Here is a 24,532-nt window from a genome sequence, read left to right as displayed (position 1 = left end):
GTTTGAGAGATGCGCCAGTATAGGAAAATCAAGGGCAGGGAGGTGTGAGTGCGTGGATGGATGGAGGAACACCCTCATAGAAGGGGGGGGGGGGCGGACAGGAGAGGGGGTTTCTGGGAGAGGGGAAAACTGGGTAAGGGGATAACACTTGAAATGTAAATAAAATAAAATGTGTTTGTTCTTTCCTGACCTAGGTTAATAACTTATCTTTCATATTCAGCTCACTTTGAAGCATAAAGTCCTTCTCTGTTACTATTTGGAACAATAACTGTCATCATACAAGGAAAATGTAACTAACCTTAAATACTCTTAAAATGTTCTAGTCTAAGATGAAGAACATGGCAAGGCCTGCATAATAAACATGAGGACCTGTGTTCAGATCATTGGCACTCATGGGAAAGGCAGGCGCGGGAGCTGGAGATGGTTTGATGAGTAGAGGGCTAGCCATCTGAGTACACAATGAGTCCAGATCCTTAGCACCTACACACAAGACAGATGGCAAACAAGGTCTGCAATCCCAGCACTCGGGAGAGAGACATAATCCTGGGGGTAAACTGGCTTAGATTTATTCTACCTGGTTCATCAAGAAACCCTGATTCAAGTAAAGTGGAGAGCTACCAAAGGAAATGCCCAATATCAACCTCTAGCCTCCACGTGCGCCCACACATAACACATCCACACGAGGAAAAAGCCAAACAACACAAAATGAGCCTCGCATTCTTGTACTGGGGATGCAGACAGGATTGAACCTACTAGCATCCTTGTACTAGGAGGTGGACAGGCAGATCCTGCTGATACTGTCTCAGTAAGACATCAACTGAAAAGGACAAAGGCACACGCACACATGAATACAAACTTAAACATTCTATTGGCCCTTAATTGCTTCTTTAAAAAATTCTCAGATGTTTAAGACACATTTTAATAAATTATTTTCATTGCATGTTACCTAGCTGCTAATACCATTTTGAATGTACGATATACACAAAGCAGCACACAGATTTGCTTGAGATACGTGTGATAGAGTTGCAGCTCATCTCCAGCTCTGATTCTTTCTGCTTCTGCACTTAATTTTCAGAGGTCCTAGCTTGAACATGGTTGGTGAATTGATAGAGGTAAAATATTTGAGACAATATAAAACAAATAACAAATGTTTTAAGAAAAGATATTTATTATTTACACCACTGAAATAGTCCCTAAGAACAATGTACACCATGTTCATTTAAAAGGAGCAATTCCCTTCAATACAAGAACTGTATAAAGCAATACTGTCAACATAACAATAGTCACATTACATATTTGCAGGCTTAAGCATTGCAAGTAACAGGTATTTTTAATCTTACGGCTAGACGTTTGCTGCAATGGTGTTAGCAGTTACAATGACACCCAGCTGGAGTAGGCGGAAATGCTGTCCATGCTTCTGAGAGAGGAGTTGGTGATGGGGCCTTTTTACTACTGTGGTAAGCTGCGCTCATTACTAGTGTTAGGCAGAAGTGCTTCTACTCAGCCACCAAGAAGAAACATATTCTTGTCCTGTAGTGTCACTTCAGTTGGCATTACCCTGTCATCTGGGGCACAGCCTTACCATACAGAGGCCCTTCATTCTTAAGAGAGCACAGATACACCTCCAGCTTCAGGGTCTTCCTGGTCAACTGCAGCAGAGAAACTCTGAAGGACAACCTTGGGAGTTTCCAGCCTAACAACCCAGGTTATTACGTAAAAGCTGGTCTGGGGTTTTTGGTTTTGCTTTTGGTTTTAAGGGGAAAGCACTAGCTAGTTTGAAGATAGATTTGGTCTCAGACTCAGGCAGCTGATTATACAGGAGACAAAAGCATAAAAGCATAAGACAAAACTTATTTCCAAAGTCACAAGATGACACTCATGGATACATTTTCCTCCATTTTCATTTCCTTTCATTTTTGCATTTTTAGAGGGTTTGGGAAACACCTCAATAATTAATGCCAGAGAACATTTCTTCAAGAGTAAATTAACACAGAGGGAGAGAACTTTTTGTTTGGGTTTTTTTTAGAACTTTGTTATGATCTTCAAAAAAAAATACAAAATTAAATTTACAAAGCATTGGAAGACCACAGCTAGGCAGCCTGGCAACTGCTTTAGTGTCCAGCACAGTCATGGTAATGCCTAGCAAAAAAACAAAGGCCCACGGGTCTCAAGGATCTTCAGCTCTGAGTGTAACAGGTAACTACTGTCCTTGCTTCTTTGATAGATACCTGCAGGAAATAAGATAAACTCGTCAAAACAGAAGACTAAGCTCAGGAAAGCAATCTACCTTTCCTGCCAAAGGACTTCCTTCAGTGTGGGCCTTTCAAGATGAGTTTTTTTTTAGCAATTACTTGGAACTGTTGAGTGCTATGTTCCTGGTGTTTCTCAGACATAAAGGTTAAGCGAGTTGCCCTACCAGGCTGCTCAGAATCACAATTAGCCTTTAGAGGTTGTAAGCATCAGATACCACACCTACTGCCTACTTCCCAATGTTAAATAGAATTGTGATTTCTAATTAATTCAGACTTTATCTAAAGATGTTATTTTTTTCCTGCATATAGTGAAATAAAAGATACTAGGAGGACATACCTGCATGCACACACCCCACACCTCAAATATATTAACAATTAAACAATAATAGGACTCTAGCAAAAACCTAAGAGAAGGCTGTCACTCAGAGGTGCAGTGGCTGTACAGCATGCTCATAGCTAGACTCGATGACCAGCACTACAGAAAGAACTGACTATACTATTCTTTACAACTGTTTCCTCATATTATTTAATAGGATCCATTACTAAGTTAAAATTTCTCCCACTCAGAAACTACCATCATTAGTAGTGTGGAGAGAGACAGAAGCAGGAAACAGGTGAGTATCATGGTGAGAGGGGCCTTGTGTATGGTGGGTGCCGAGTATCACTTCCCTGCATAACTACGTTAAACTACTCCATTTTCCTACGATCCTAAGTCACTACACAGAAGCTCTGGGTCAAAGTAATGAAAAAAGTCAAAAGCGGGAGGCGAGGAAGCGAAGCACCCGCCCACCGGCAGCTTCTTCTGGCGCTTTCACTGGGACCAAACTAACATAGGTGTGATTTCTAAGCGCAGCCGCCCATGTCTCCAGGTTTCCCCAGCTTCATCATTGTGATACTGACTGTAATTTATACTGTACTTTTCTATGGCTATACTTAGAAAAGAGACCAGAAGATTCTACACCAATATGGTAATCTTTAGAAAGAAAAATCACAAGCTTCTGTTTTCTATTTCTGCTGCTATACACAAAAGTTTCTTACATTTTAAACATTGTCATTCAGACACAACTTACAGTGTAACAATAGTGGTTAGCCCCTAGTCAGCCCCGTATGCTGGCATGTGTCTGAAATTCCAGCAGCCAGAAGGCTGAGGCAGGAGGATCACAAATTTGAAGCCAGCATAGGCCACACAGAGAGAGACCTTGCCTTAAAGAATCAGGGTAGGAGGAGCAGGGAATTCAGAATAACCTGATTAGTGTCCCAAAGCGACTCTCCAGTTTCTCAGTTCTACTACTGGAATATTAAAGACCTGAAGGAATGTGGGTTTATGAAAAGGTTAGGGGTTAGCAGAAATACCTGAGGGGACTCCAGTAGATTGAAAAATAGTTTCAGACTTTTCCCACCTTATATAAAAATTAAGAGCACAGTTTGGCATAGGCAGCGCGTTTTCACTCGCTGGTCAAGAGTAAGTGCGGCAGTCAGCATTACCTTTCCCAGTACTTGTGGTTGAGCTGCAGGAAGTCATCGAGCTTGGCTATCTCCTTGAGGTACTGAGTGAGCTTCACCAGCTCCTTGTCTTTGTCGCGGTTCAGATGAGCTTTCATGAAAGGCCTGATCTGTCAGAAAATCAACAAACCTCATCACACTTCATCTTCTGGCAAGAAAGGTAACAAAAGGCCGTGCTACTCCACCATTTCAGTCAGTTACTGAGGCTAACATACCAGTGCAAGTGACTCTCACGCCACCTAAGTTTCTAAGAAGTCACGGGGAAGTATTTCTTAAACTCTCCCACCTACCTACTCTACCTCAGGCTAACTGACAGCACAGCCACTTCTCTCTAGCAATGCTGCTCACACTTCGCTTCCTCCTGTCGTCTGTGCGTTCCACTGACTCACTTCATTCTGGCCACTGTCTACTGTGACCAGGGCCCCCCACCGAGAGCCGAGCGTGGCCTGAGCAGGCGGGGTTATCTTTATCAGAGCACTGCCTCATGAGTGCCCTTGTCTTTCTATCCTTGTCTCCATCTGCTGTGTGCCTGTGCACCCCATGTGCACACACAGGGGACACTTACAGGAGTCAGCTCTCTCCCTCCACCATGTGGGTCCTGGGGAGGGAACTGCTATCATGTAGGCCCCGTCATGCACTTCTATAAGCTGAGATTATTACACATTCATACCAGCTTTCTGCCACTGTTTGCCATAAACATTTATTTCACTTTGCCATTTATTTATACAGACTGGTTTCCATAAAAAGGGCAGTCACTTATGTTCTCCCAAATTGTAAGGTTGATGTATTTTATAGTATTAATACTTCATTTAAAAAGCATTACTTCAAACTATAAATCAGAAAAACAAACAAAAGTGAATCTTGTCTGGATTATAAGCTATTTGACACACTTCTGAATGATTTCCCTAATAGTTTTTCTTTTCTTAAGATCAGCTCAGACATGTTTATACAACTCAATATAGCCTTTCACATTTTACATTTCATTCTAAAGGGATAAACTCCAGGGCTTGCGTCAGCACTCCTGATACACTCACTACACACTAAAACCAATGCAATAAAAGCTTAAGGACCTGCTTAGGACACTCCCATCCCTTGTCTGTACTCAGAACCTAACTGGCTAAGTAGTTCAGGACAGAGCAAAAACATCTTAGCCCCAGGATTTCCATGTCACACGGAGACACCTCCGTTTTCCTCTGCCGCTACATTAGCAGCACCAGAGCATTCAAGCTCCAGTGTTCTCCACCGTAGAATCAATGTCTCTAGTTCCCACACGGATTTCATGTTACTTGTGCTAAAAGTATCACTGACCCAGGAACCAAGTCACACAGAAGTTGTCCAAGTTCTGTCAAATGCCCATTACATACATGATTCTGAGCAAGTCTTGACTTTTCAACCTAGAATGAAAATCACAGAATATCCACTATATACACCTAAGCCTGATGGTATATATAGCCTGCTGCTCCAGGCCACAAAACCACATGTCCTGTATTTAATACTATAGGCAATGTAGCACAATGATTAAGTATCTAGACAAAAGACACAACACAGTCAAAACACTAGGGAACAAAAAAATTTCTACTCTGTTATCTTACAAGATCAATAATAATACTTGTCCATTATTAACTGAAAGATCATCTAAAACTTCAGGACACGCCACAGCTCAGTTACATGAGCTTAAACAAGTAAAACTGCCTTACCTTCAGTCCATTTTGTGGATTCATTAGAAAATTTCTTCCAATGTCATCAAACATAATGGTGTTTTTTTTGCTGTAGAATTCAGAAAACTTTCCCCAAATGACACCAAGAGGCTTCACCTTAAAATAAAGGTTTATATTTAACTCAGTAAGTAGTAACGGCTCACCCCATCCTAAAAGGAGGGCAAGCTCCTTCCTGCCCGGGGGGCTACAACAGCTAATCACCAGGCACCACATGAGCCTCAAATGTTCACCATCTGGTGCATGTTCAACTCACCTAACCCAACCATAACTCTTATATAATTTTCATATGAAGATTCTGGGCAAAAAGAGAAGGTCCTTCCTGGACTAATCAATCTCTCAAGACCTTTCAGACCAGGAACATCTTAGTGAGGAAAACTACAGAGACTCTGGAGTTAATAGTTTCAGCATCTAATGCAAAATAAATCCATGGCTTTTGTCTGCGGTGTCCCTTCAGTTCTGTCATTTGAGTCTCCTTCTGCAGCCCAGGTTGGCCTTGAAATCATAGTCCTCCAGACTCAGCCTCCTGAGCCCTGGAACACAGGTATCTACCACTGTGCCCAGCTGACTTCTGTCTTTAAATCATTACCACTGGTGCCTGATTTCCACAGCATTTGATACATGAATTTCAAAAGCACCAGAATTTTTAATTCCTGGTTTTGTTTTAGGACTACAAAGGTCTCTATAAAGACATCTCTGCCAACATTCACAGTTTCCAAAAGTCTTACACAATGAAAACTGAAAACAATGCTTCTCTACCAAAGGGTCCCCAGCTTTCATGAGATGGAGGAGTATCTTCCTAGGACAGTGCTTCTCAGACTTCCTATGCTGCGACATAAATAACTTAAATACAGTTCTTCATATTGTGGTGACACCCCCAACCACACAATTATTTTCACTGCTACTTCATAACTGTTACGTTGCTACTGTTAGGCACTGTGATATAAACACTTGTGTTTTCTGAGGGTTTTAGGTGACCCCTGTGAAAGGATCTTCCGACCCTCAAAGGGGTCTCGGTCCTCAGGTTCAGCACTGCAGTCCTAGGAAGACAAGTTCACTAACTATAAACCTGACTTTACTTTGAAGAATAAATACAAATGAATAAAACATTGAGAAAATGCCTCAAATAGATTTTTTACAAGCAGATTCTTAGTGGCAGGAATCGCACACAGTGGTGAGGACTCAGCAGCAAGGAGAGAAGCACTGCCCCTGGAGCCTCGGCTCCTCCTCGGCCTAACATGACTTTTGCTTCCCTACGAATTACTATTTTAATTTTGCTAAACATTTTTTCACCAAAATTATTTTCTATTTCTTTACTCTTGAAACAAAACTGCCTAATTCCTAAGAAAAGAATATAGGAACACAGTAAAGCAGAATCTGGTGGTCTGCAGGGCACTTGTTTCAGGACATCCCAGGACAAGACTGTTCACAGGCACCAGAAGCGAACAAGACAAAATCCCACATCTGCTTGGCAATTGAGTCTAGCACACCAGTTCCCCAAACATAGACTACTTTTAAAAAGTTATTATTCCAACATTGCTGACCATAGAATAATCTGAAAATACAGAAAGGCACAAAGGAAATTTCCAAATCAGGTACTAGACAGTCTGATTTATCTCTAGGCTTGTTTTATTTTGTTTAAATAAAAAACTGCCTCGGAAAATTCATCACGAACCAGAAGGGACTACGACACTGCACAAGACTAAGACCCATTCTCACCAGCTGCCAAGGCCACCTAGACACTCCCCCTCGGGTCCTAACTATTCTACTATGTGGGTGGGAGAGCAGATCACAGCACACTGCACCCATCCAGCTCGCATCCCTAGCCAAGGGCAGTCCAGTCTGCTGTCCTTTGATATCCACTATTACAAGCCTGCTGTGCTTAGCATTTCCTGAGCTCAGGATCACTTAGAGTGGAGAAGGTATGCAGTAGGTCATAATTCTGCTTCTCCGCTGGTGAGCACACTGAGCGTGCTTAGACGACTCATTTTACCACTGACAGCACCCTAGACAGCTCCAGCATGCTAACCTCTCTCCATTCCTAGGATGTTTTCAAAAGACATGGGTGGCAGGTCCCTTATCTCTCTAACCATGCCTGCTGCGGGGCCTTGTAGAAGCAGTTACTTGAGGAGAAAACCATGCTAAAATTAGTCATTTTTAAACCCGATCTTCTTCCCTGATGTCCTGCTGCTATTTTCTAGGGGAACTTGTGCAGCCTGATCCCTGGATTATAATGCATCAGCTTCTTCTAGAGAACAGTGAGAAATATTTGCTTTGTTTCCAGCATACTTCATGATTATGTTTAGGGTTTTTCTCAGCCGACTTGTCTTGCAATAATACTTCATTCAGTGCCATTACCACAGCCTTGGCACAGTTCCTTTCTTTTTTTTTTCTTTCTTTTTTTGGTTTTTCAAAACAGGGTTTCTCTGTGTAGCCCTGGCTATCCTGGAACTCACTCTGTAGACCAGGCTGGCCTCGAACTCAGAAATCCACCTGCCTCTGCCTCCCAAGTGCTGGGATTACAGGCATGCGCCACCACCGCCCGGCTGAAGTTCCTTTCTTGATAGTCCTTCCATGTCCTTAATTGCATCATTATAATTCACTTTTTAATTTTTTAAAATTAATTCATTAAATTTAATTTTTTGAGATAGGGTCTCATTATATATAGCCCTCACTGACCTGGAATTCACTATGTAGACCATGCCCAGCCTTGAACTCAGAAGATCTACCTGTCTCCTCACTGTTGCAAATCATTTAAATATAATGTCTTTGTCAACATTCAACTGTCATTTTACTACTTGTTCAGATAAAATTCTAAATTCTTTCTAGGTGTTTCCCCCCCCATCAGTTTCAGTTCAAAATGTGCACTAAAAAACACAGCAGTCGTTCCCCCAGTCCCCGGCTTACATCAATGAGCCCTCTCCGCGGCGTGTGCACAGTTATCATGGCAGCGCTGTCCAGCATGAAGGTAATCTTATAGTTGGCATTTGTGCTCACTCCCAGTTCCTGGAACACAGACATTCACAAGGTTAAAATACAAATGTGGAAAAGGCCAGGCTTTCTGAGCATTCTAGTTGCAAAAATCTCAAAACGCCAATTTTTTACAGCAATGACAGCTACATTTTACTACACAACAGCAAAATATTTGCTTTGCTGAACTGTGTCAGTGAGTAAAGCAAAGTGCATTCATTCCTAACTGACCATTTTAGAAAACGAATCACCTCCTCAGGCTCACACCCCAGCAGAGGGCAGAGTGAACATTCCTGGAGCATAAGGGAGGTAAGGGGGCTTAGCTTTCTCTTGAAAACAGCTTAGGCATTCAGATCAATCCACCATTAAGCAGGCTCACACACTACTCCCAATACTGGCTGGATTCTGTATCTACTAAAAGATAGCCAATAAAAGTGAAATTGGTTTCGGTTCTAGAACCTATGATCTATCAAATGTGATTTCAAAGCATTGTGAAATAGCTTGTTTCTAACACTTACTTTCATTTTAGCTTCAATCCACTTCATATTTGTTGCAGCTAAAACATGAGGAATAATACAATACATATGAAAAGTTTTGAGTTTCATTTTTAAAAAATGTTTTCTTCTGAATAAATAAGCTTTTTAAGTAAGACCACAATCATTAAAACATCATGAATACTAGTCCTTAATAAACTTACTTTAAGGTGCCTTCTAAAAAGTATAAACTTAAACCACTTTGTAAGACAGAGGTGACCATTATACTAAAACCCACACTCCTTTTAAGTCAGCCTGCCAGTATTTACTCATTCCAAAGTGAGTCTGCGATGAGAGAACCCCCACTCGGCAGACAGCAGACCCAGGCAGGGCATGAGCATGCACAGCACATGCACACACACTACTGTGCGGAGAGCAGCCAGGACAATGACTATGTGTACTTTGTCCAGCTTCCAAATTAAGCGCATTAAGCCCAGCACCTTAAAAGGGCCAGAGAGAAATGTATACATGTCTGTTCCAATAGACTTGAACTGAAAATCACTGACAGGAAATTCAGTCTTCATCTTTACATGCTCTCCTGGTCTCAACTTGCAAGATATGCAAAATTAATTGGTCAGTAAAACTCTAAGTGTAGAGTGTCCTATTTACAATGAAAACATCAGTAAGAAAAAGTTAGCTTAGTACCTATTCTACATGTAATTTCCAGATGAAAAACAAGAGTAAAACATAGAGTAAAATACTTGTTCTTTGTGAAGTAATCACTTAGCAATAGTGCTAGTTACCATACTGACATCTATTTTTACAATCCATCTAAAATATAGGTCAAGTTACTACTTCAAGGTGACGACCATGAGGTTCACAGAGATTAAATGCCCTGCCTGAGTGTGTTTAGCTCCAAAGTTAAGTACCCCTTTCAATCTACGACAATAAAATAATTTGCCAATAGCTTATTTTTAAATATAATGACTATAAAGGTTGTCTAAATGTCTAAGTCAAACTTAGTAAAACTGACTTTTCTTTTCTCCGCTCCAGTGAGTTCTCTTCTACCAGACTGAACAAGGAAATCAGCACATTTTGATCATGTTTTTAATCTAGGGTTGTGAGCTCAGTGTCAGTGAACAAGGGAAATATTCTCAATTACAGGGAGAGTGCTAAGGAAGCTTACAGACTGCACTGTCTGCTTCTCACCCAATGCCTACTACACACTTTCATACTTGACGAGATCTTACTCCATTCAGGGAACTCTCTGATTATGAAACTGCCGCCAAGAAGTAACTTTAAATGTTTGCAGGTGTGATGTCTATCAGTGCACTGCTTCATTCACCAGGCAGTGAGAAGAAAACTGCCAATTAAACTCAAAGCATGTCCTTAGTAATGCCTAAGTCTCTGCACTGCAGCCAGCTCATGCTCTGCTGTGGTCTGCATGTTCCTGAGTGTCCAGAATGTGCATTCATTTTTCCAGAAGCAAGTCACAGTGTTCTTCATTTCTGTCCACCACTAAGATTTGCCTTTAAAAGGTCTCCAAATGTTTTGAAACTAGAGTAAGGAAAGGGAAGGAAACATTAAAGATTAAGGGCTTGAGTATAGCTCATTGCAGAGTGTCTAGTGTACACACAAAGCCCTAGTTCAATCCCAACTGTGAAAATAACCACTTCTATGCTAATACCATGGACTATTCTTCTCCTATAGTCACCTAAGTCACTGCTATTAAGCAAACATATATGTACTTAGTATAATAATGTAAGAAAGTCAAACATCATTTTAGAAATTTACTTAAAAAAGAAAACTTTTACATTTAAGAAGTCTTTTTAAGTTATGCTTTATAGCCACCTTATTTCCATGGAAATCTAATAAAAAAAATTACGCTTACACCAAATAACAATGTCATAATCTTCATATGCAGATGTTAGAAATTCATGAAGATATGGTCTCATTAACTCTACCCCAGTCTCTGCACAAGACCTATGATCTAAAAGAAAGTAGATCATAAAAACATTATTAGTTTATTATCAGGGACAAGTACTGAGTATAGCAAATCACATGAGACTGAAAGACAATGAGTAAAGGCAGATAGATGCTTTACCAAACACAGAATTTAATGCCTATGAACTGTAGCTTCAGTAGGCCAATTCTGTATAATGTGCAAAGAGCAACTGAAAATTCAGGCTTACATCATCTGCTATACATTTTTCTTACCTATTTTGAATATTATTTATAATAACAAACACTAAGGCCCCCATACTCACATATACTCATCATCCTGAGAAAATCAACTTCACTGCACAACAGTTGATTAATTCTTAAACAAAGTGCACATTAGGTTACAAAACATTTAACATTTAGGGTTACAAGCAAGAAAATACTAGTATCAGAAATTACTGATTGCCAACACAAGAAGATAAAAATGAATGCTTTTCTTTTTCAACTGAAACCAGTAATTTTAAATTTAAGAAAGGTGCCTGAATATACTTAAACAGAAACAAGAGTAAAATATAGTAAAGGGTAAAAACAGTCCTCATAAAATGTTTAGTCAGGATTGAGTTTAAATTAGGACACATCCATAATCTGTGCCCCATGAATCTCTCTGTGTGTATACAAATACTTTTAGGTGGCTGAGTTGGGGCTTCTACTGCTATGATAGAAGACCACGACCAAAAACCTCTTATGGCTCCCAGGTCAGTCCTTCATAGAGAGGAGTCAGAGTAGGAGCTCAAGGCAGGAACTGCAGTCAAAGCCATGAAGAATGGCACATACTGCCTTGTTGCCATGGCTTAGCCACCTGCCTTCTATGGCATCCAAGAAACCCAGCCCAGGGAAGGCCCCACCCACAGTAAGCAGGCCCAATCAAGAAAATGCACCAGACTGCTACCTGCAGGCCAATGATATGGAGACATTTTCTTTACTAAGACTTCTTCCCAGATAACCTTGGCTTAAGTCAAGTTGGCATAAAACCTGGCCAGCACAGCATATATTTAATTCATAGCAGTAACAAAAAGAGAAGATATACACAAACATACTTTGTAAAAGATATCAAAATATTAAATGTGGTATTCTTTTGTTCTTAAATGTTTAGGTAATGCCTTACTTTGCTTATCTGTTATTTCCTAAAATGAATGATTTACTTTTGTAACAATAAAGGAAGCTTTAAACATTTCACGTGAATTGCTATGGGGAGAACAAAACTGTTACAGGTAAAAAAGCTGCCAAGCGCCTTAACAAGCTCACCAAACAGTGTATAATCAACATCCAGCACCAGAAGCTTCTTCCCTTCCCTGGGAGGGTTCAGCACCTCCACTTTGTACTCCTTGACTCTGCGAGAGATCTTCAGTAGGTTTTCTTCCCTAAGAGAAATGGTAAAACCAAATGAAAATCTCCTGTCTTCCCACGTGACAATGTCTTTCCAGGCCAAATGCACTTACCTATTTTCTACTTCAACTACTTCATCTTCAATGTCAAAATCATTGATGACATCATCATTGTCAGGGGGAGGACATAAGACATCTTCCTATTAAAACAGGAAAGCTGTGTTTCACCGTAACAAACAGATATTGGTAATCTGAGTTCAAGCATACATGGTGGGAAGATCCCACTGTTAACTACTCGTTCTATATGTCCCATGGGCAGATCTGCCATGTTAAATGTTACCACATTGTTTACTTACAACTAACTACATACTAAAATATCCCACTACTTGGTCCTGCTGAGTTAACACCACATTCATCGTGCAGTTATTCTTCACTGATCATTAGATGGAAAGTTTTACTACAATTTAAACTATGCAGTAACAGTACGCGTACATCATAACACCTCCAAAGGACACATGGTAACAAAGTAAACATTTACCAAGCTTTCCTCACGCGTTCCCATCATCATGATTTTAGTATTTGGTTTCAGTTTGAGAGCTCCAAGCTTAACATCATTTTCTGCAGGTTTGCCTACAACACAAGCAAATGACTGTTTTCTCACTAAAGTTCAAGTGCTAAAGTGGTAATTCACTATTCTATTACATAAAAGCCGCACATTGACAGGTCTGGGAGTTTGAGGTTTCTTTTATTTTTTTTTTTTCTTACATTAAAAAAAGAAAAAAAATCACTACTACTAAATATGTATCTAGCACAGTAAGTCACAAGTCATTCAGGGGTTGGGTCCCTGAGTCTCATCTGGTCCGTTAGTGTACTAACTAAAAGCAAAAGCAACGCATGCTTTATTTGCTCAAGATAAAAAAAGTGCTGTCCTAGATACCCTGAAGCCAAAGACTAAACTACAGATTCTCTATTACTCCAAACTCAGCTGTCAATGACATAACAGACACATGTAAGCTAGGAAGGAACAGTGCCAATAAAATATAATCTCCACTTCTGAAAGAGGAGAGGCAACTTGGGAAGACTATACGGCCCAAGACATAGAGAAAGGTAAAGTGCAGATGACAGAAATCAATGATTCATCTAGGATTGTTGTGTCAGAGCCTTAACAAGTAAATACCAGCTGTCAGGGTAACCACAACTGTCAGTCATCCGAACAGCAGTGATATTTTCAACTAAGTTCATTATTCTTATTTTTATCGCTTAAACAAGTTTAGGAAAATCAAAAAAAAAAGTTTCTTTTTTAAAAAACAAACCTATAATGGCAGCATGAAAACCCATAACTGTCAGTGCGGAAACCAGGAAGTGGGCGTTACCTTTAACTTTGAGCCCTAGTAACTTCTGGCGCTCTGGGAGCACTCCCGTCAGCGTCTTGAGGAACTGCTTGAGATCCAGCACAGTATCGTCTTCTGAGAGCGTGGTCACTGAGTATTCCTGCCCACCCCATTTCACAATGATGGGGAGTGCCATTCTTCAGGCATATGAAGCAGTAGCTTTCTGTCAGAACAACACACCTAGGAGACGGACACATGCAAATGAGGAAATGAAAACTGACAGGTCAAACACAAACTTGTGTGTGCAGCCCGAACTCTGCTGTACAGTCTGATGGTAGAGGTAACTGTGGCTTCTCAGAGAGGCGCTCCCAGAATTCTACACGTTACAATTTTCCTACTTGTTTTGGCTTAAAGTTAGTATTGTTTTGGCTTAAAGTTAGTATTTCCTCACACTCTTTCAGATTCTTTCTCTTGCTCACCTTGAGAGGAACAATGAGCTACCTACCCCTCCTGTAGTTTGGCTGAGTTTATGCTGGAGAGGCAAGTCCCTGCACAACAGATATCCATGTTCAATTAATATTAGAGAGGCATTCATCAGCACTGAACCCTGAGCCAACTACCTGAGTTCAGACCCTAGATTTCTATGCGACTATTTGACTATTTCGCTTAGCACATACCTTTTCTCATCTGTAAAACAAAGGAATACTATTGGTATATTAGGGTTCTTATGAAGAGTAAATTCGCTGACATTTCTAACTCACATAGTGTCTGGTAAACTTACATATATAAATCTGAGACTTACATATATAAATCTAAAGCTGAATGCTGTTTTAGGCAGTCCTAGATTATACACCATTATGTGGTTTATATTTTACTAATTGACAATATATACGAAGATCATCTCATGTAATAAAGGTGTCTGATAAGAATATCCCTCTTTGCCATTAAGGAAAGTTACATAATCTACCCACATGCACATAACTGGTATTGATTTCCTGACTAAATCTTACCACATTCTATATCCATTATGTAACCTGTCTAACTCAAAGTCAATCTACAGGAGTTAAAGCATCGAATTGTAGGGTTTTCTTTTCTTTTAATGTGCTCATGTAGATCCAACCACAGAAATGTTACACAGCAGCTGCTATTCTAACAACTAAATGTAGACTGCTTGTCCCATAAGGCTTTCAACATTTATAAACTCACTTCCTTTATAGGTCACAGAACGGAGTTTCTGAATCTCAGAGCATTGGCATTTTTGCAGAGCTTTCGCATGGGTGATGAAGTCTTTGATCACTTAAGAGAAGGCAAATTTTAAGTAACAATCTGCAAAGGCTTAACTTAGAAAATCTGTTACTGTGCTTGGAAAAGAGTAATATTCACACTGGCATACCTGTTTCCCTTTAGAGTCACACTTAGACTTACTCATATGTTAATAAGGTTTTACAGAAAATCAGCAGCAAGCACACTAACTTAGGGCAACAATGCCACTTTGGGCAGAATCTGCCCTAAGAAGTTTTCTGACCTTGAATAAACAGGCATGTGGGTCAATTTGAAAGCATTTACATGTAATTTTCCTGTAAGACACAGAAACAGAAATGACTGTTCCTAAGAGCTAGAAAGGCATCTTGCTGTGCTGTGCTGTGCTCATCTGTGCTTTGATGGGCGGGGTAGTCTGGAGACCAGGAGAGTTTTTTGACCAGTGGCTCCCAACCAAGAGCACTGCCCTAATTGATAAAGACTTCTTGGAAGTATCATCTGAAGTAAAGGAAAGGGACCTAACAATGTACAGTTTAACCAGTCTTATCCTACCATCTCGGAAGCATGCTAAAGTCTGAGCATACTAATTCCTCTAGCCTCTCTCATGTTACCAGCTTTAGAAAAACCTGCCAATGGCATGGGGCCCGTGCCCTTAACAAAAAAGCACTACCTCATAGAGAACTTGTGCCACAAATGGTAAAGACAAGTTGACAAATGCCCTCAAAACGCTGGGCATAGAAAACAAGGGTTATACACACCTTTACCACTTAAGTTCTTAAAACTTAGTTTTTAATTTTTGAATCTCATTTCATCACTACTGAGAATCATGCAGAACAAAAAAAAAAAAAAGCATGAGCATGTTTATACTTTCTTTCTCATACAATTCTAATAGTTTATCACATTTGTCCCGTCCCCCAAATAGGGGGGCGGGGGTGGGGGGTGGCAATCCAACTCAAAGAGGACATTTTTATGGGATATGTAATCAACCTATGTTTAAGTTGGAGTTCTGCCTAACATCCTGTTAGGCGTTGCCTAGTCAGCCTCCTAAACCCTGAGATGAGTCAATCCATATGTATGTGTTTTGATAAGCGATAACACCTAACAGCATTTTATAAGCTGCGAAGGGCTAGAAGAACGATGGCAGTGAGAGGAGAGTATGTTAACTACCGTTAACTATCTTAATCTTCACAAGCCTGGACTAACAAATGACCTCACTGTACAGATTAGAAACCTGCAAAATAAATCACAGCGATTCTCGCCCAAAACCGCATCACTAAAAGCAGCTAACGGCGGCAATTTCAAATGTTAACAGTGTGAACTTTTCATCAAGCCTGGCAAAAAGTGAGTGTGCGGTGGTGGGCCCCGGGCCCTGGCACCGGCCAGCGCGGGGTGCAGCTGGGACTGGCCCGGGAGAGCATCCGAAGACAGGCAGAGACCCAGAAACAAACTGCCTCGGACGCCTTCGGCAACCCGCGTGAGGGGAGGACGAGACAGACCCTGCAAGAGGGAGGAATGAGGCCTGCGGACGCAGAACATTCTAGGACGTGGGAAGCCTTGGGATCAGGTGAGAAGGCCGGATGCGAAGGCGGCGGCCACGACCCGCAGCGCGCCGGGACAGGGGCCTCTGGACGCCGGGCGGGACAGCTGCGGTCCCAGCCCACCCGGACCGCGGCGAAACAAACCACGGGGCGCATGCAGTTCGGTGGCATCCCCCCAGTCGCAGCGTCGCCTTCACAGGTAGGCGCGCCGAAGAATCCCGCGTCCTCTCACCTGGAGCGCGGCGGAACCAGCTACAGCGGACGAAAAAGCCGGCCGCAGCGGAACCTAAGGAGACCGGAAGCGAGGGGCGGGACCGGAACCGGCGGGCGGACCGGAAGTGCGGTTGAGACCGGAAATGTGGTGTAGGGGACTAGGCTACAGCTTGTTTGGTTTCTGCTCGTGTTACTCCGCCGTAGCCCTGGCAGAGTGTTTTCCAGACTGTGACCTCTGTGAAAGAGACCCCTCCCGGTTACTGGCTGGCCGCCGGCTGATCTGCGCATGCTCCGAATTTGGGCGGACGCTTTGGCCTTGTGGCGTATTTTTTTTTTCTGCTAGAGCCGAGCTTTGTGGAGCCCTGTGACTCCTGCGGCAGTGTCCTGTTCCGAAGGAAGCCGACCTTTGGAAACTGAAGAGGAGACTATTCTGTAGACGCAAGGAGCCAGGAATATAATTTCGGGGCCTTGAGATTTTGCCCAGTCCAGGGGAAGGCCGGCCAAAGTGATCCAGGAACAAATGTCCGTTTGGGGGCTGGAGAGATGGCTCAGTGGTTAAGAGCAGTGACTGCCCTTCCAGAGATCTTGAGTTCAGATTCCCAGCAACCACATGGTGGGTCCTAACCGTCTGTGATGGGATCCACAGGCGACAGTGTACTCACATAAAGTCTTTAAAAATATATTTTAAAAAACAAAAACCAAACCAAATATCCGTTTGACAACTGTGTTCCAGAGCGGTAGATCGGGTTTCAACTCCACCCACTCGTGCCTGTTTTGCCTCTTAAATACAAGGAAAGCTAGTTCTCTTTACAAGAGAATTTCATGCTTTAATAGAAATAAATGTTGCAGCGTTCGAAAACACCTAGAGACCGAAGGCTCGATTTAAATTATAATTAGCCGAATTTTTCTTTTTAAGCAGCCACCGTCCTTAGTTCCCGTGAGCTAAAACAGGAAAGGGGCTTTTAAAGGCTGAGCTAAAACAGGAAAGGGGCTTTTAAAGGCAGGTTACGATTACTTCATTTCTGTGAAATTCACAGGTATGTGAAGAACTGCTTCCTCCTGTTGTGTGTAATGATGAGCGGAGAAACCAGAGCTGGCAGTTAATCATTTCATAACAGTTTTCCAATTCTGGGGAAGGGGCAAGGAGTCAGAGTTGCTAGAAACTTGTCTTTTCGGAATTTAGAATGAGTGCCTCGCATAAAGTGAAGTTTTTCTTAGCTATGGCGGCTCGTGCCTATAATCCCAGCTGAGGCAGTAGGGTAGTACATAAATTTGAAGCCAGCCTGGGCATAGAGAATTCTAGTTCCAGTCCTGGGATACAGACTCAAACTGACTCAGACAGAAGAAAGCCTCCAAAGAGTAGAACCTTTCTGATCCATTCAAGAAATTCCCAGTGTCACTTGTTATGCAAAAATAAAAATAAAAAGTAACTTGAAGAATGTTTACATCATCAGCCCCTATGTAAGTGTACGTGATACTTCTTAAAACTTCAATTTCAAAATCAATCCCAGAGACCCATAAGAGGTGACAGCTCTCAAACTTCATGTGCCTTGGTACATACACACCCACAGAAAAATTAATGTAATTGGGGAGGGGGGGAGACATGGTGTCTTTGTATATAGCCCTGGCTGTCCTGGAATTCACTCTGTAGACCAGGCTAGCCTGAAACTCACAAAGATCCACCTGCCCAAATGCTAAGATCAACGGCATGCACCAGCATGTCCGGCTTAAGTTAATGTCAGTTTTCCATTATAAAAACACAAAACCAAAACGTTTTCTTAAACCAGTGTCTTGCAGAAGGGAAGGGGGAATTAAAAGGTAATATTGGCCCCATGTGAGTCTTTAACTTACAGACTGTTGCTGCTTTTTTGTTTGTTTTGGTTTTGCATTTCTTGGGCTTGTTAGAAATAAGGCAACTAAATTTCGTGTCTTAGCAATTCTTTAAAAGATTTGTTTTTCAATGTGTGTGAGTATTTTGCCTTTGGAACTGGACTTAAAGATGATTGCGAATCTCCATAGGAGTGATGGGAACCAAGCCCACTTCCTCTGCAAGAGTCATCACTCCAGTCCCACCTTGAGGGTTCTTTAGTTAAGAGGTTCGACCTTTTTTTTTTCTTGAAAATGACAATATCTACTCATTCAAAACAAATCCCTTGCTTTCTTCAAAAAAGAAAGTCTTTCTACAAAACCCACACTGAAGGAGGAGTTTAACAACACCATCAAAACGACCATCAAAAAGATCAAAAAGCAAGAAACTGATCTCCAATATGAATATGCTTTTTCACCCAGATCCCCCCCCCATGCTTAATTCACTGCTTGGCAAGGCCCCTTTCTATTGTCACCCCCACAATCCGTAAATTTGCTAACCACTAAGGTCAACTAGACTATGTGGAAGCTACATCACCGTTGCCATGGCAACACTTCATAAAGAAGTCCTTGCTTTGATGTTAGACAACCCATATTGCAAAAGGTCTAATAATTTATCTAATATTATCAGAGCATAATAGCAGCCAAGTGTTTAGTGGCATTTCTCAAAGAGTTGTGTAGCAGAGCAGCTTTGTCAAATACCCAACCAAAAAGATGACTCCAATTCATCTCTGCCTGTTTTGCTTTTTGGCTTGGTTTGGTGGTTTTTTTTTTTTTTTTTTGGAAGTGAGTATCAAACCCAGAACATTACACATGCTAAACCATGGTCTACCAAGCATATTTCCAACCCTTAGCTTTGTCCCCTTGTGGCACCGTGCTGGGCCGAAACTTCATTCTCCTGTCGTGGTCCCCTTATTTCCTAGATTACAGGCATACACCAACATAACAGGTCATCTGTGTTCATCTCTGTTTAGCTAAACCTTCATGAAATGAAAAGTCCAATTAAGACACACCTGGAGGGCAAGCTAGATGGCCCAGGGATAAAGGAGCTTGCCTTCAAGCCTGACCACTTCAGTTCCATCCCTATGGATGGCCCACAAGGTGAAGAAAACCAAACCTTGCAAGCCCTCTGACCTCCACTCCTGTGTGGGAAAGTGTGTATGTTCTCATACACCACAAAATAAATAAATAATATTTAAATTTTTTAAAAAAGAAAACTTGGTATGGATAGAACAGTATTATTATTCCTTTATTTTAATAAAGAAACTGAACTCTTAGTGACCAGGGATAGCTGCAGAATTGACCTAGAAAAGGCCTCACAGCAACTCACAACAGAAGCTCCGTGCCATTGCTCTCCCAACACACACAGAGTAAATGATAGTCTTGGCCTCCCTAGTGTCTTTGCAGTAATCAAAGATCTGTGGACAGCCTCGAAGATGGTTGGTTAACAGGACTAAAAGGCTTAAAAGAAAGATCCAGTTTAAGAAAATTAGATGCTAAATTTCAGATATCACTATGGCAATGATTACTTTGGAAGAGCAAAAGACATTTACTAATCTCAGTATCATTGCCGTTGTAGTTGATCTCAACTTTCCGTAGGAACTATTGATTTTCTTTTCTCTTTCAACCCAATTCTTTTTCTCTAGTGGTGCTTTCTTTTCCCTCATCAGACTCTGAAAGAGACACATACTACAAATGTATTATATATTTACATATATAAATATATGTAAATATATTTATATATTTCAGACTCTGAAAGAGACACATACTACAAATGTATATATATGTATTATAATATATACATATGTATGTGTGTATGTATATTGTGTTATTTAGCTCAGCTCTAGAATTGTATTTCCTTTTTCTCTCTCCAGATACCTACCTTCTTGCCTCTCTTGCTGCAATCACCATGCTAAAAATGGCTGGAATCTTCCCCATAGGACAGATTCTACAGGCTCTTAACTAAGCCTGGCAAATTACATATCCTCTCTATTCAGCTTGCTTTCCCAGAACAACCACTTAAAACTTCCCCTCCCCTCAGACTTCTGACCTTCAATTACTCCCTTTTTCTAGGCAGGTGGTATTGTCCCAGATTTCTGCAGTTCCCCTTCAAATCTCTTCAAATTTAGAAAGGAAGCCCTGTCTGCACTCACCTTCACTTCCTTTGCTTCTGAATGAATCAAGACATTTCCCTTCTACCAAAAGACAGCCCTTGTGCTTGAATTCTGACTCCATTCTTATCAGGAAACAGTCTATAAATCCAGGGACCCAACCTTTCTGTCACAGGCTAGTCCTTCAAAGCACTTAGTTACACTTGTCTAAATATTGCTTATTACTAAGTGTATGCTACCCTAGAGCATTTCTTTGGAACATTATTAACATAATAGTCTCACTTACAGAACTGTCAGTTTTGTGAGGAAACAGATTATTCTCTATTTATTAACAATTTTAGTTAATTTAGAGACTAGGGTGGTGTTGGTTAAAGTTGAGGCTCAATAGAAATGTGATGAATTAGTGAATAACATGTTAAATAAGAATGTATCATATAATAAAACACCTGCATGTAATACTGTATATCAATGAATACTTAAATGAGTGTAATACTCAGTGTTTGCAATGTTCTAAAATATACATATTATATAAAAACATAACACATATCCTATATTAATATTTCAATATGAGATATTATTATATATTATACTATATATTACATTATACATTACAATGTTATAATATATAAATTATGATAATACATTATAATATTGTTATTATAATCTTTACCATATACCTGCCTATATATAATATAATATGTTATATTATTATATGTATATAATATAATATGATATAATATAATATAGATGTGTTATATATTTATATAATAATATATAAATATTAAACTACAATGTTGGCAGGTCATAGCATCATTACTGTGACAAAACACACAAGATGATCAGTTTTAAAAGAGGAAATGTTCATTTGCACTGTATGAGGAGTTCAATACATGGCTGTGTGTCCTAATTAATTTGAGCCCTAGTAGCGCACAGAGTGTAAGACATGGCAGTCTCTTCACCTGATGGAAGCAGACAGGAGTAAGGGCTCTAGTTTTTCTTTCAAGAATCATCCTCAAATAACCTAATTTCCTCTCACGAGGCATCACCTCCTGAGTTTCTATGACCTGCGTGTAGTGCCACAGTCTGTGTGGGGAGAAAACACTTCATGTGGCCTGGGAGTTGACATTCCAGATCCAAGCTAACAGTTTTATTAAAACAGATATGTGTAAATTGCACAGATATGTTCTTACCACAGTTACCTTTGTTATCTGAAAATAGTTTATATGTTTCATAGAATATATGTATGTATGTTTATATATATATATACACCATTTGCACTCACTCCCTGCCTCACCTCCTAAAAGCTGCAATTACAGGCATGTGCCATCATGCCTGTGTATGTTTTTAAAAACAGATAAAAATAGATTCACAAGAGGTTCCAAAAAGAGACAGGTGCATCGCTTACTCTTTTTTCCCCTAATGATTACCTCTTCTTTACATGTGTACAATGTGTGCATACGGCTCTCTATCCCTTTACCCTGAGGCAGGATTATACAGCCACGACTCCAGGCAAGATGCAGAACTGTCCATCACCATTCGTGTCAACTGTGCTCATCTGGTACTCTCCATCTCTACTCCTCCAGAATCCCTGGCCAGAGTGTTCAGGTAATGAAAGCACACAGCACAAACCCTCTTAGGTTGTAACAGGGCCCCAGATCTTTAGGCAACTGTTGCATGGTGGAAGAACCATTCTGGCTGCAAGAATCCGGTGTAGACAACACCACCTGCCAAAACGAAAACAAAGACCTAATCTGTCAGAGTCCATCATTCTGGGAACATCTCTAAATGTACTAACTTGGCTTTTTTGGCTTTTATACTTCTGATTCTAGCTAACTGTTCTTGCTAGCTGAGGTGTGTCAATCCAGGATGTGGTTTTTATGCGTAAATGCTTCCCTTGAGAAAGAGTTGGTACAACACCGGGACTCTGAATACCCAGCGTACTTGAGAGCCTGATAATAAAGACTTATTGTTGGCTTAAAGCCAGAGCAGACTTTTCTGATGGACAGTCCCCAACAAAATGACCTTTTTATTCCACATAAGGCCTTGAGATCCATTGTAACCAGTGTGTACAATAGTGGCTCACTCTCTTTTATGACTGAGTGTGAGTTCCTGGTATAGATTTATCACAATTTAATCACCCTCTATTGATCATTTTGATTATTTCTAGTCCCATGGCTTTTAGAGATGAAAGGGAGCATTTAGAAATGATGGCTGACATGATAACACTTAGTCATCCACATTCTTTTCTGGCCCCTGTTGTTTCTGTTTTTGGTTTTCTGATTCCCCTCCCCCTTATCTTTCTGTTGCTTATTTAAATATTGTTTGGGGTTTCATTTTGATTTGTATATAGACTGTGTGAGCCTTGGCATACATTTTCTAGGGTAAATAAATTTTTATAGCTGGTATTCCAGTGTTGCATGTGCATGACTTGCCATAGTGATCAGATTATTACCAGTTCAAAAACTCAAGACCTTGAGCTCTGTTTAAGTTTCTTTACTCTCCCCAGTTTATGGCCATTGTAACTGTCTCTTTTATGTGCATTGATAACCATAGGAAACAATGCTACAATCTTTGTTTCTGTCATCAAACAAAATCTAGAAATCTCCAGAGAAGCTATTTTATCTACTCACATTTTGCTCTTTCCATTGCTTTTTTTTTCTTTTCCTTTCCAATATTCAGGATCCTCTTCATTTCCTTCCTTGGTAGAGCATGTCGGCAGTCATTTTCTCAGGTAGTTAGTTCATCATGACAGGATAGATATGACAATAGAAAATGCTTGACAGCAGAAGCAAGAAATAGGCTGATCATATTTTCATTCACTCACTGGAAGCAGACAAGAAAGAACAGGAAGTGGTGCAAACCTATGAACCCTCAAAGTGATGTACTTCCTCCATGAAGATGTGTCTCCTAAAGATTCTATACTTTCAAGCAGGACCTAGCATTTTACTGCATACAGGAAATTCACCTCAAGCACAAAGACAGACACTACCTCAGAGAAAAAGGCTGGAAAACAATTTTGCAAGCAAATGGTCCCAAGAAACAAGCTGGTGTAGCCATTCTAATATAGAATAAAATCAAATTTCAGCCTAAAGTAATCAAAAAGGATAAGGAAGGACACTTCATACTCATCAAAAGAAAAATCTACCAAGATGAACTCTCAATTCTGAACATATATGCTCCAAATACAAGGGCACCCTCATTCATAAAAGAAACTATACTAAAGCTCAATGCACACATTGCATCCCACACAATAATAGTGGGAGACTTCAACATCCCACTCTCATCAATGGATATATAAGGGAAACACAAACTAAACAGAGAAACAGTGAAACTAACAGAAGTTATGAACCAAATGTATTTAACAGATATTTATAGAACATTTTATCCTAAAACAAAAGAATATACCTTCTTCTCAGCACCTCACGGTACCTTCTCCAAAACTGACCATATACTTAGTCACAAAACAAACCTCAGCAAATATTAGAAGATTAAAATAATTCCATACACCCTATCAGATCACCACGAACTAAGGCTGGTCTTCAATAACAATAAAAACTACAGAAAGTCCACATACACATGGAAACTGAACAACATTCTACTCAACGATAACTTGGTCAAGGAAGAAATAAAGAACGAAATTAATGACTTTTTAGAATTTAATGAAAATTAACACACAACATACCCAAACTTATGGAACACAATGAAAGCAGTGCTAAGAGGAAAACTCATAGCTCTGAGTGCCTCCAAAAAGAAACTCAACAGAGCATACACTAACAGCTTGACAGCACAGCTGAAGGCTCTAGAACAAAAAGAAGCCAATGCACCCAAGAAGAGTAGAAGGCAGGAAATAACCAAACTCAGGGCTAAAATCAACCAAGTAGATCAACCAAAAAGAACTATACAAAGAATCAACCAAACCAGGAGCTGGTTCTTTGAAAAACCAACAAGATAGATAAACCCTTAGCCAAACTAAG

The 24,532-nt window shown here is 40.5% G+C and overlaps 1 protein-coding gene across 1 annotated transcript; it reads right to left on the bottom strand.

Annotated features, from left to right (window-relative positions):
* Positions 1–1,146: 1,146 nt before the first annotated feature.
* Ublcp1 (ubiquitin like domain containing CTD phosphatase 1) lies at positions 1,147–16,686 on the bottom strand. The gene is made up of 11 exons (XM_052195125.1): positions 16,601–16,686; positions 13,613–13,810; positions 12,778–12,869; positions 12,354–12,439; positions 12,160–12,275; positions 10,805–10,903; positions 8,959–8,996; positions 8,378–8,476; positions 5,453–5,569; positions 3,738–3,865; positions 1,147–2,228 (listed from the first exon to the last, which is right to left on the bottom strand). Exons 2-11 carry the CDS (start codon positions 13,764–13,766, stop codon positions 2,201–2,203), a joined length of 957 nt encoding a protein of 318 aa, XP_052051085.1. The 5' UTR covers positions 13,767–13,810; positions 16,601–16,686; the 3' UTR covers positions 1,147–2,200.
* Positions 16,687–24,532: the final 7,846 nt, after the last annotated feature.

Source organism: Apodemus sylvaticus, chromosome 10 (assembly GCF_947179515.1).
Source record: "Apodemus sylvaticus chromosome 10, mApoSyl1.1, whole genome shotgun sequence".
Classification (NCBI taxonomy): Eukaryota; Metazoa; Chordata; class Mammalia; order Rodentia; family Muridae; genus Apodemus; species Apodemus sylvaticus.
This window is presented reverse-complemented; position numbering and strand designations above follow the sequence as displayed.

Excerpts from the sequence above, each read along its gene's own strand:
- Ublcp1 (XM_052195125.1), bottom strand. The coding sequence starts at position 13,766 with ATGGCACTCCCCATCATTGTGAAATGGGGTGGGCAGGAATACTCAGTG. Across the intron at positions 10,904-12,159 it reads TGTTGATTATACACTGTTTG|ATCATAGGTCTTGTGCAGAG; the intron begins GTGAGCTTGTTA and ends ACTTTCTTTTAG. Across the intron at positions 5,570-8,377 it reads CGCGGAGAGGGCTCATTGAT|GTGAAGCCTCTTGGTGTCAT; the intron begins GTAAGCCGGGGA and ends CTTTATTTTAAG.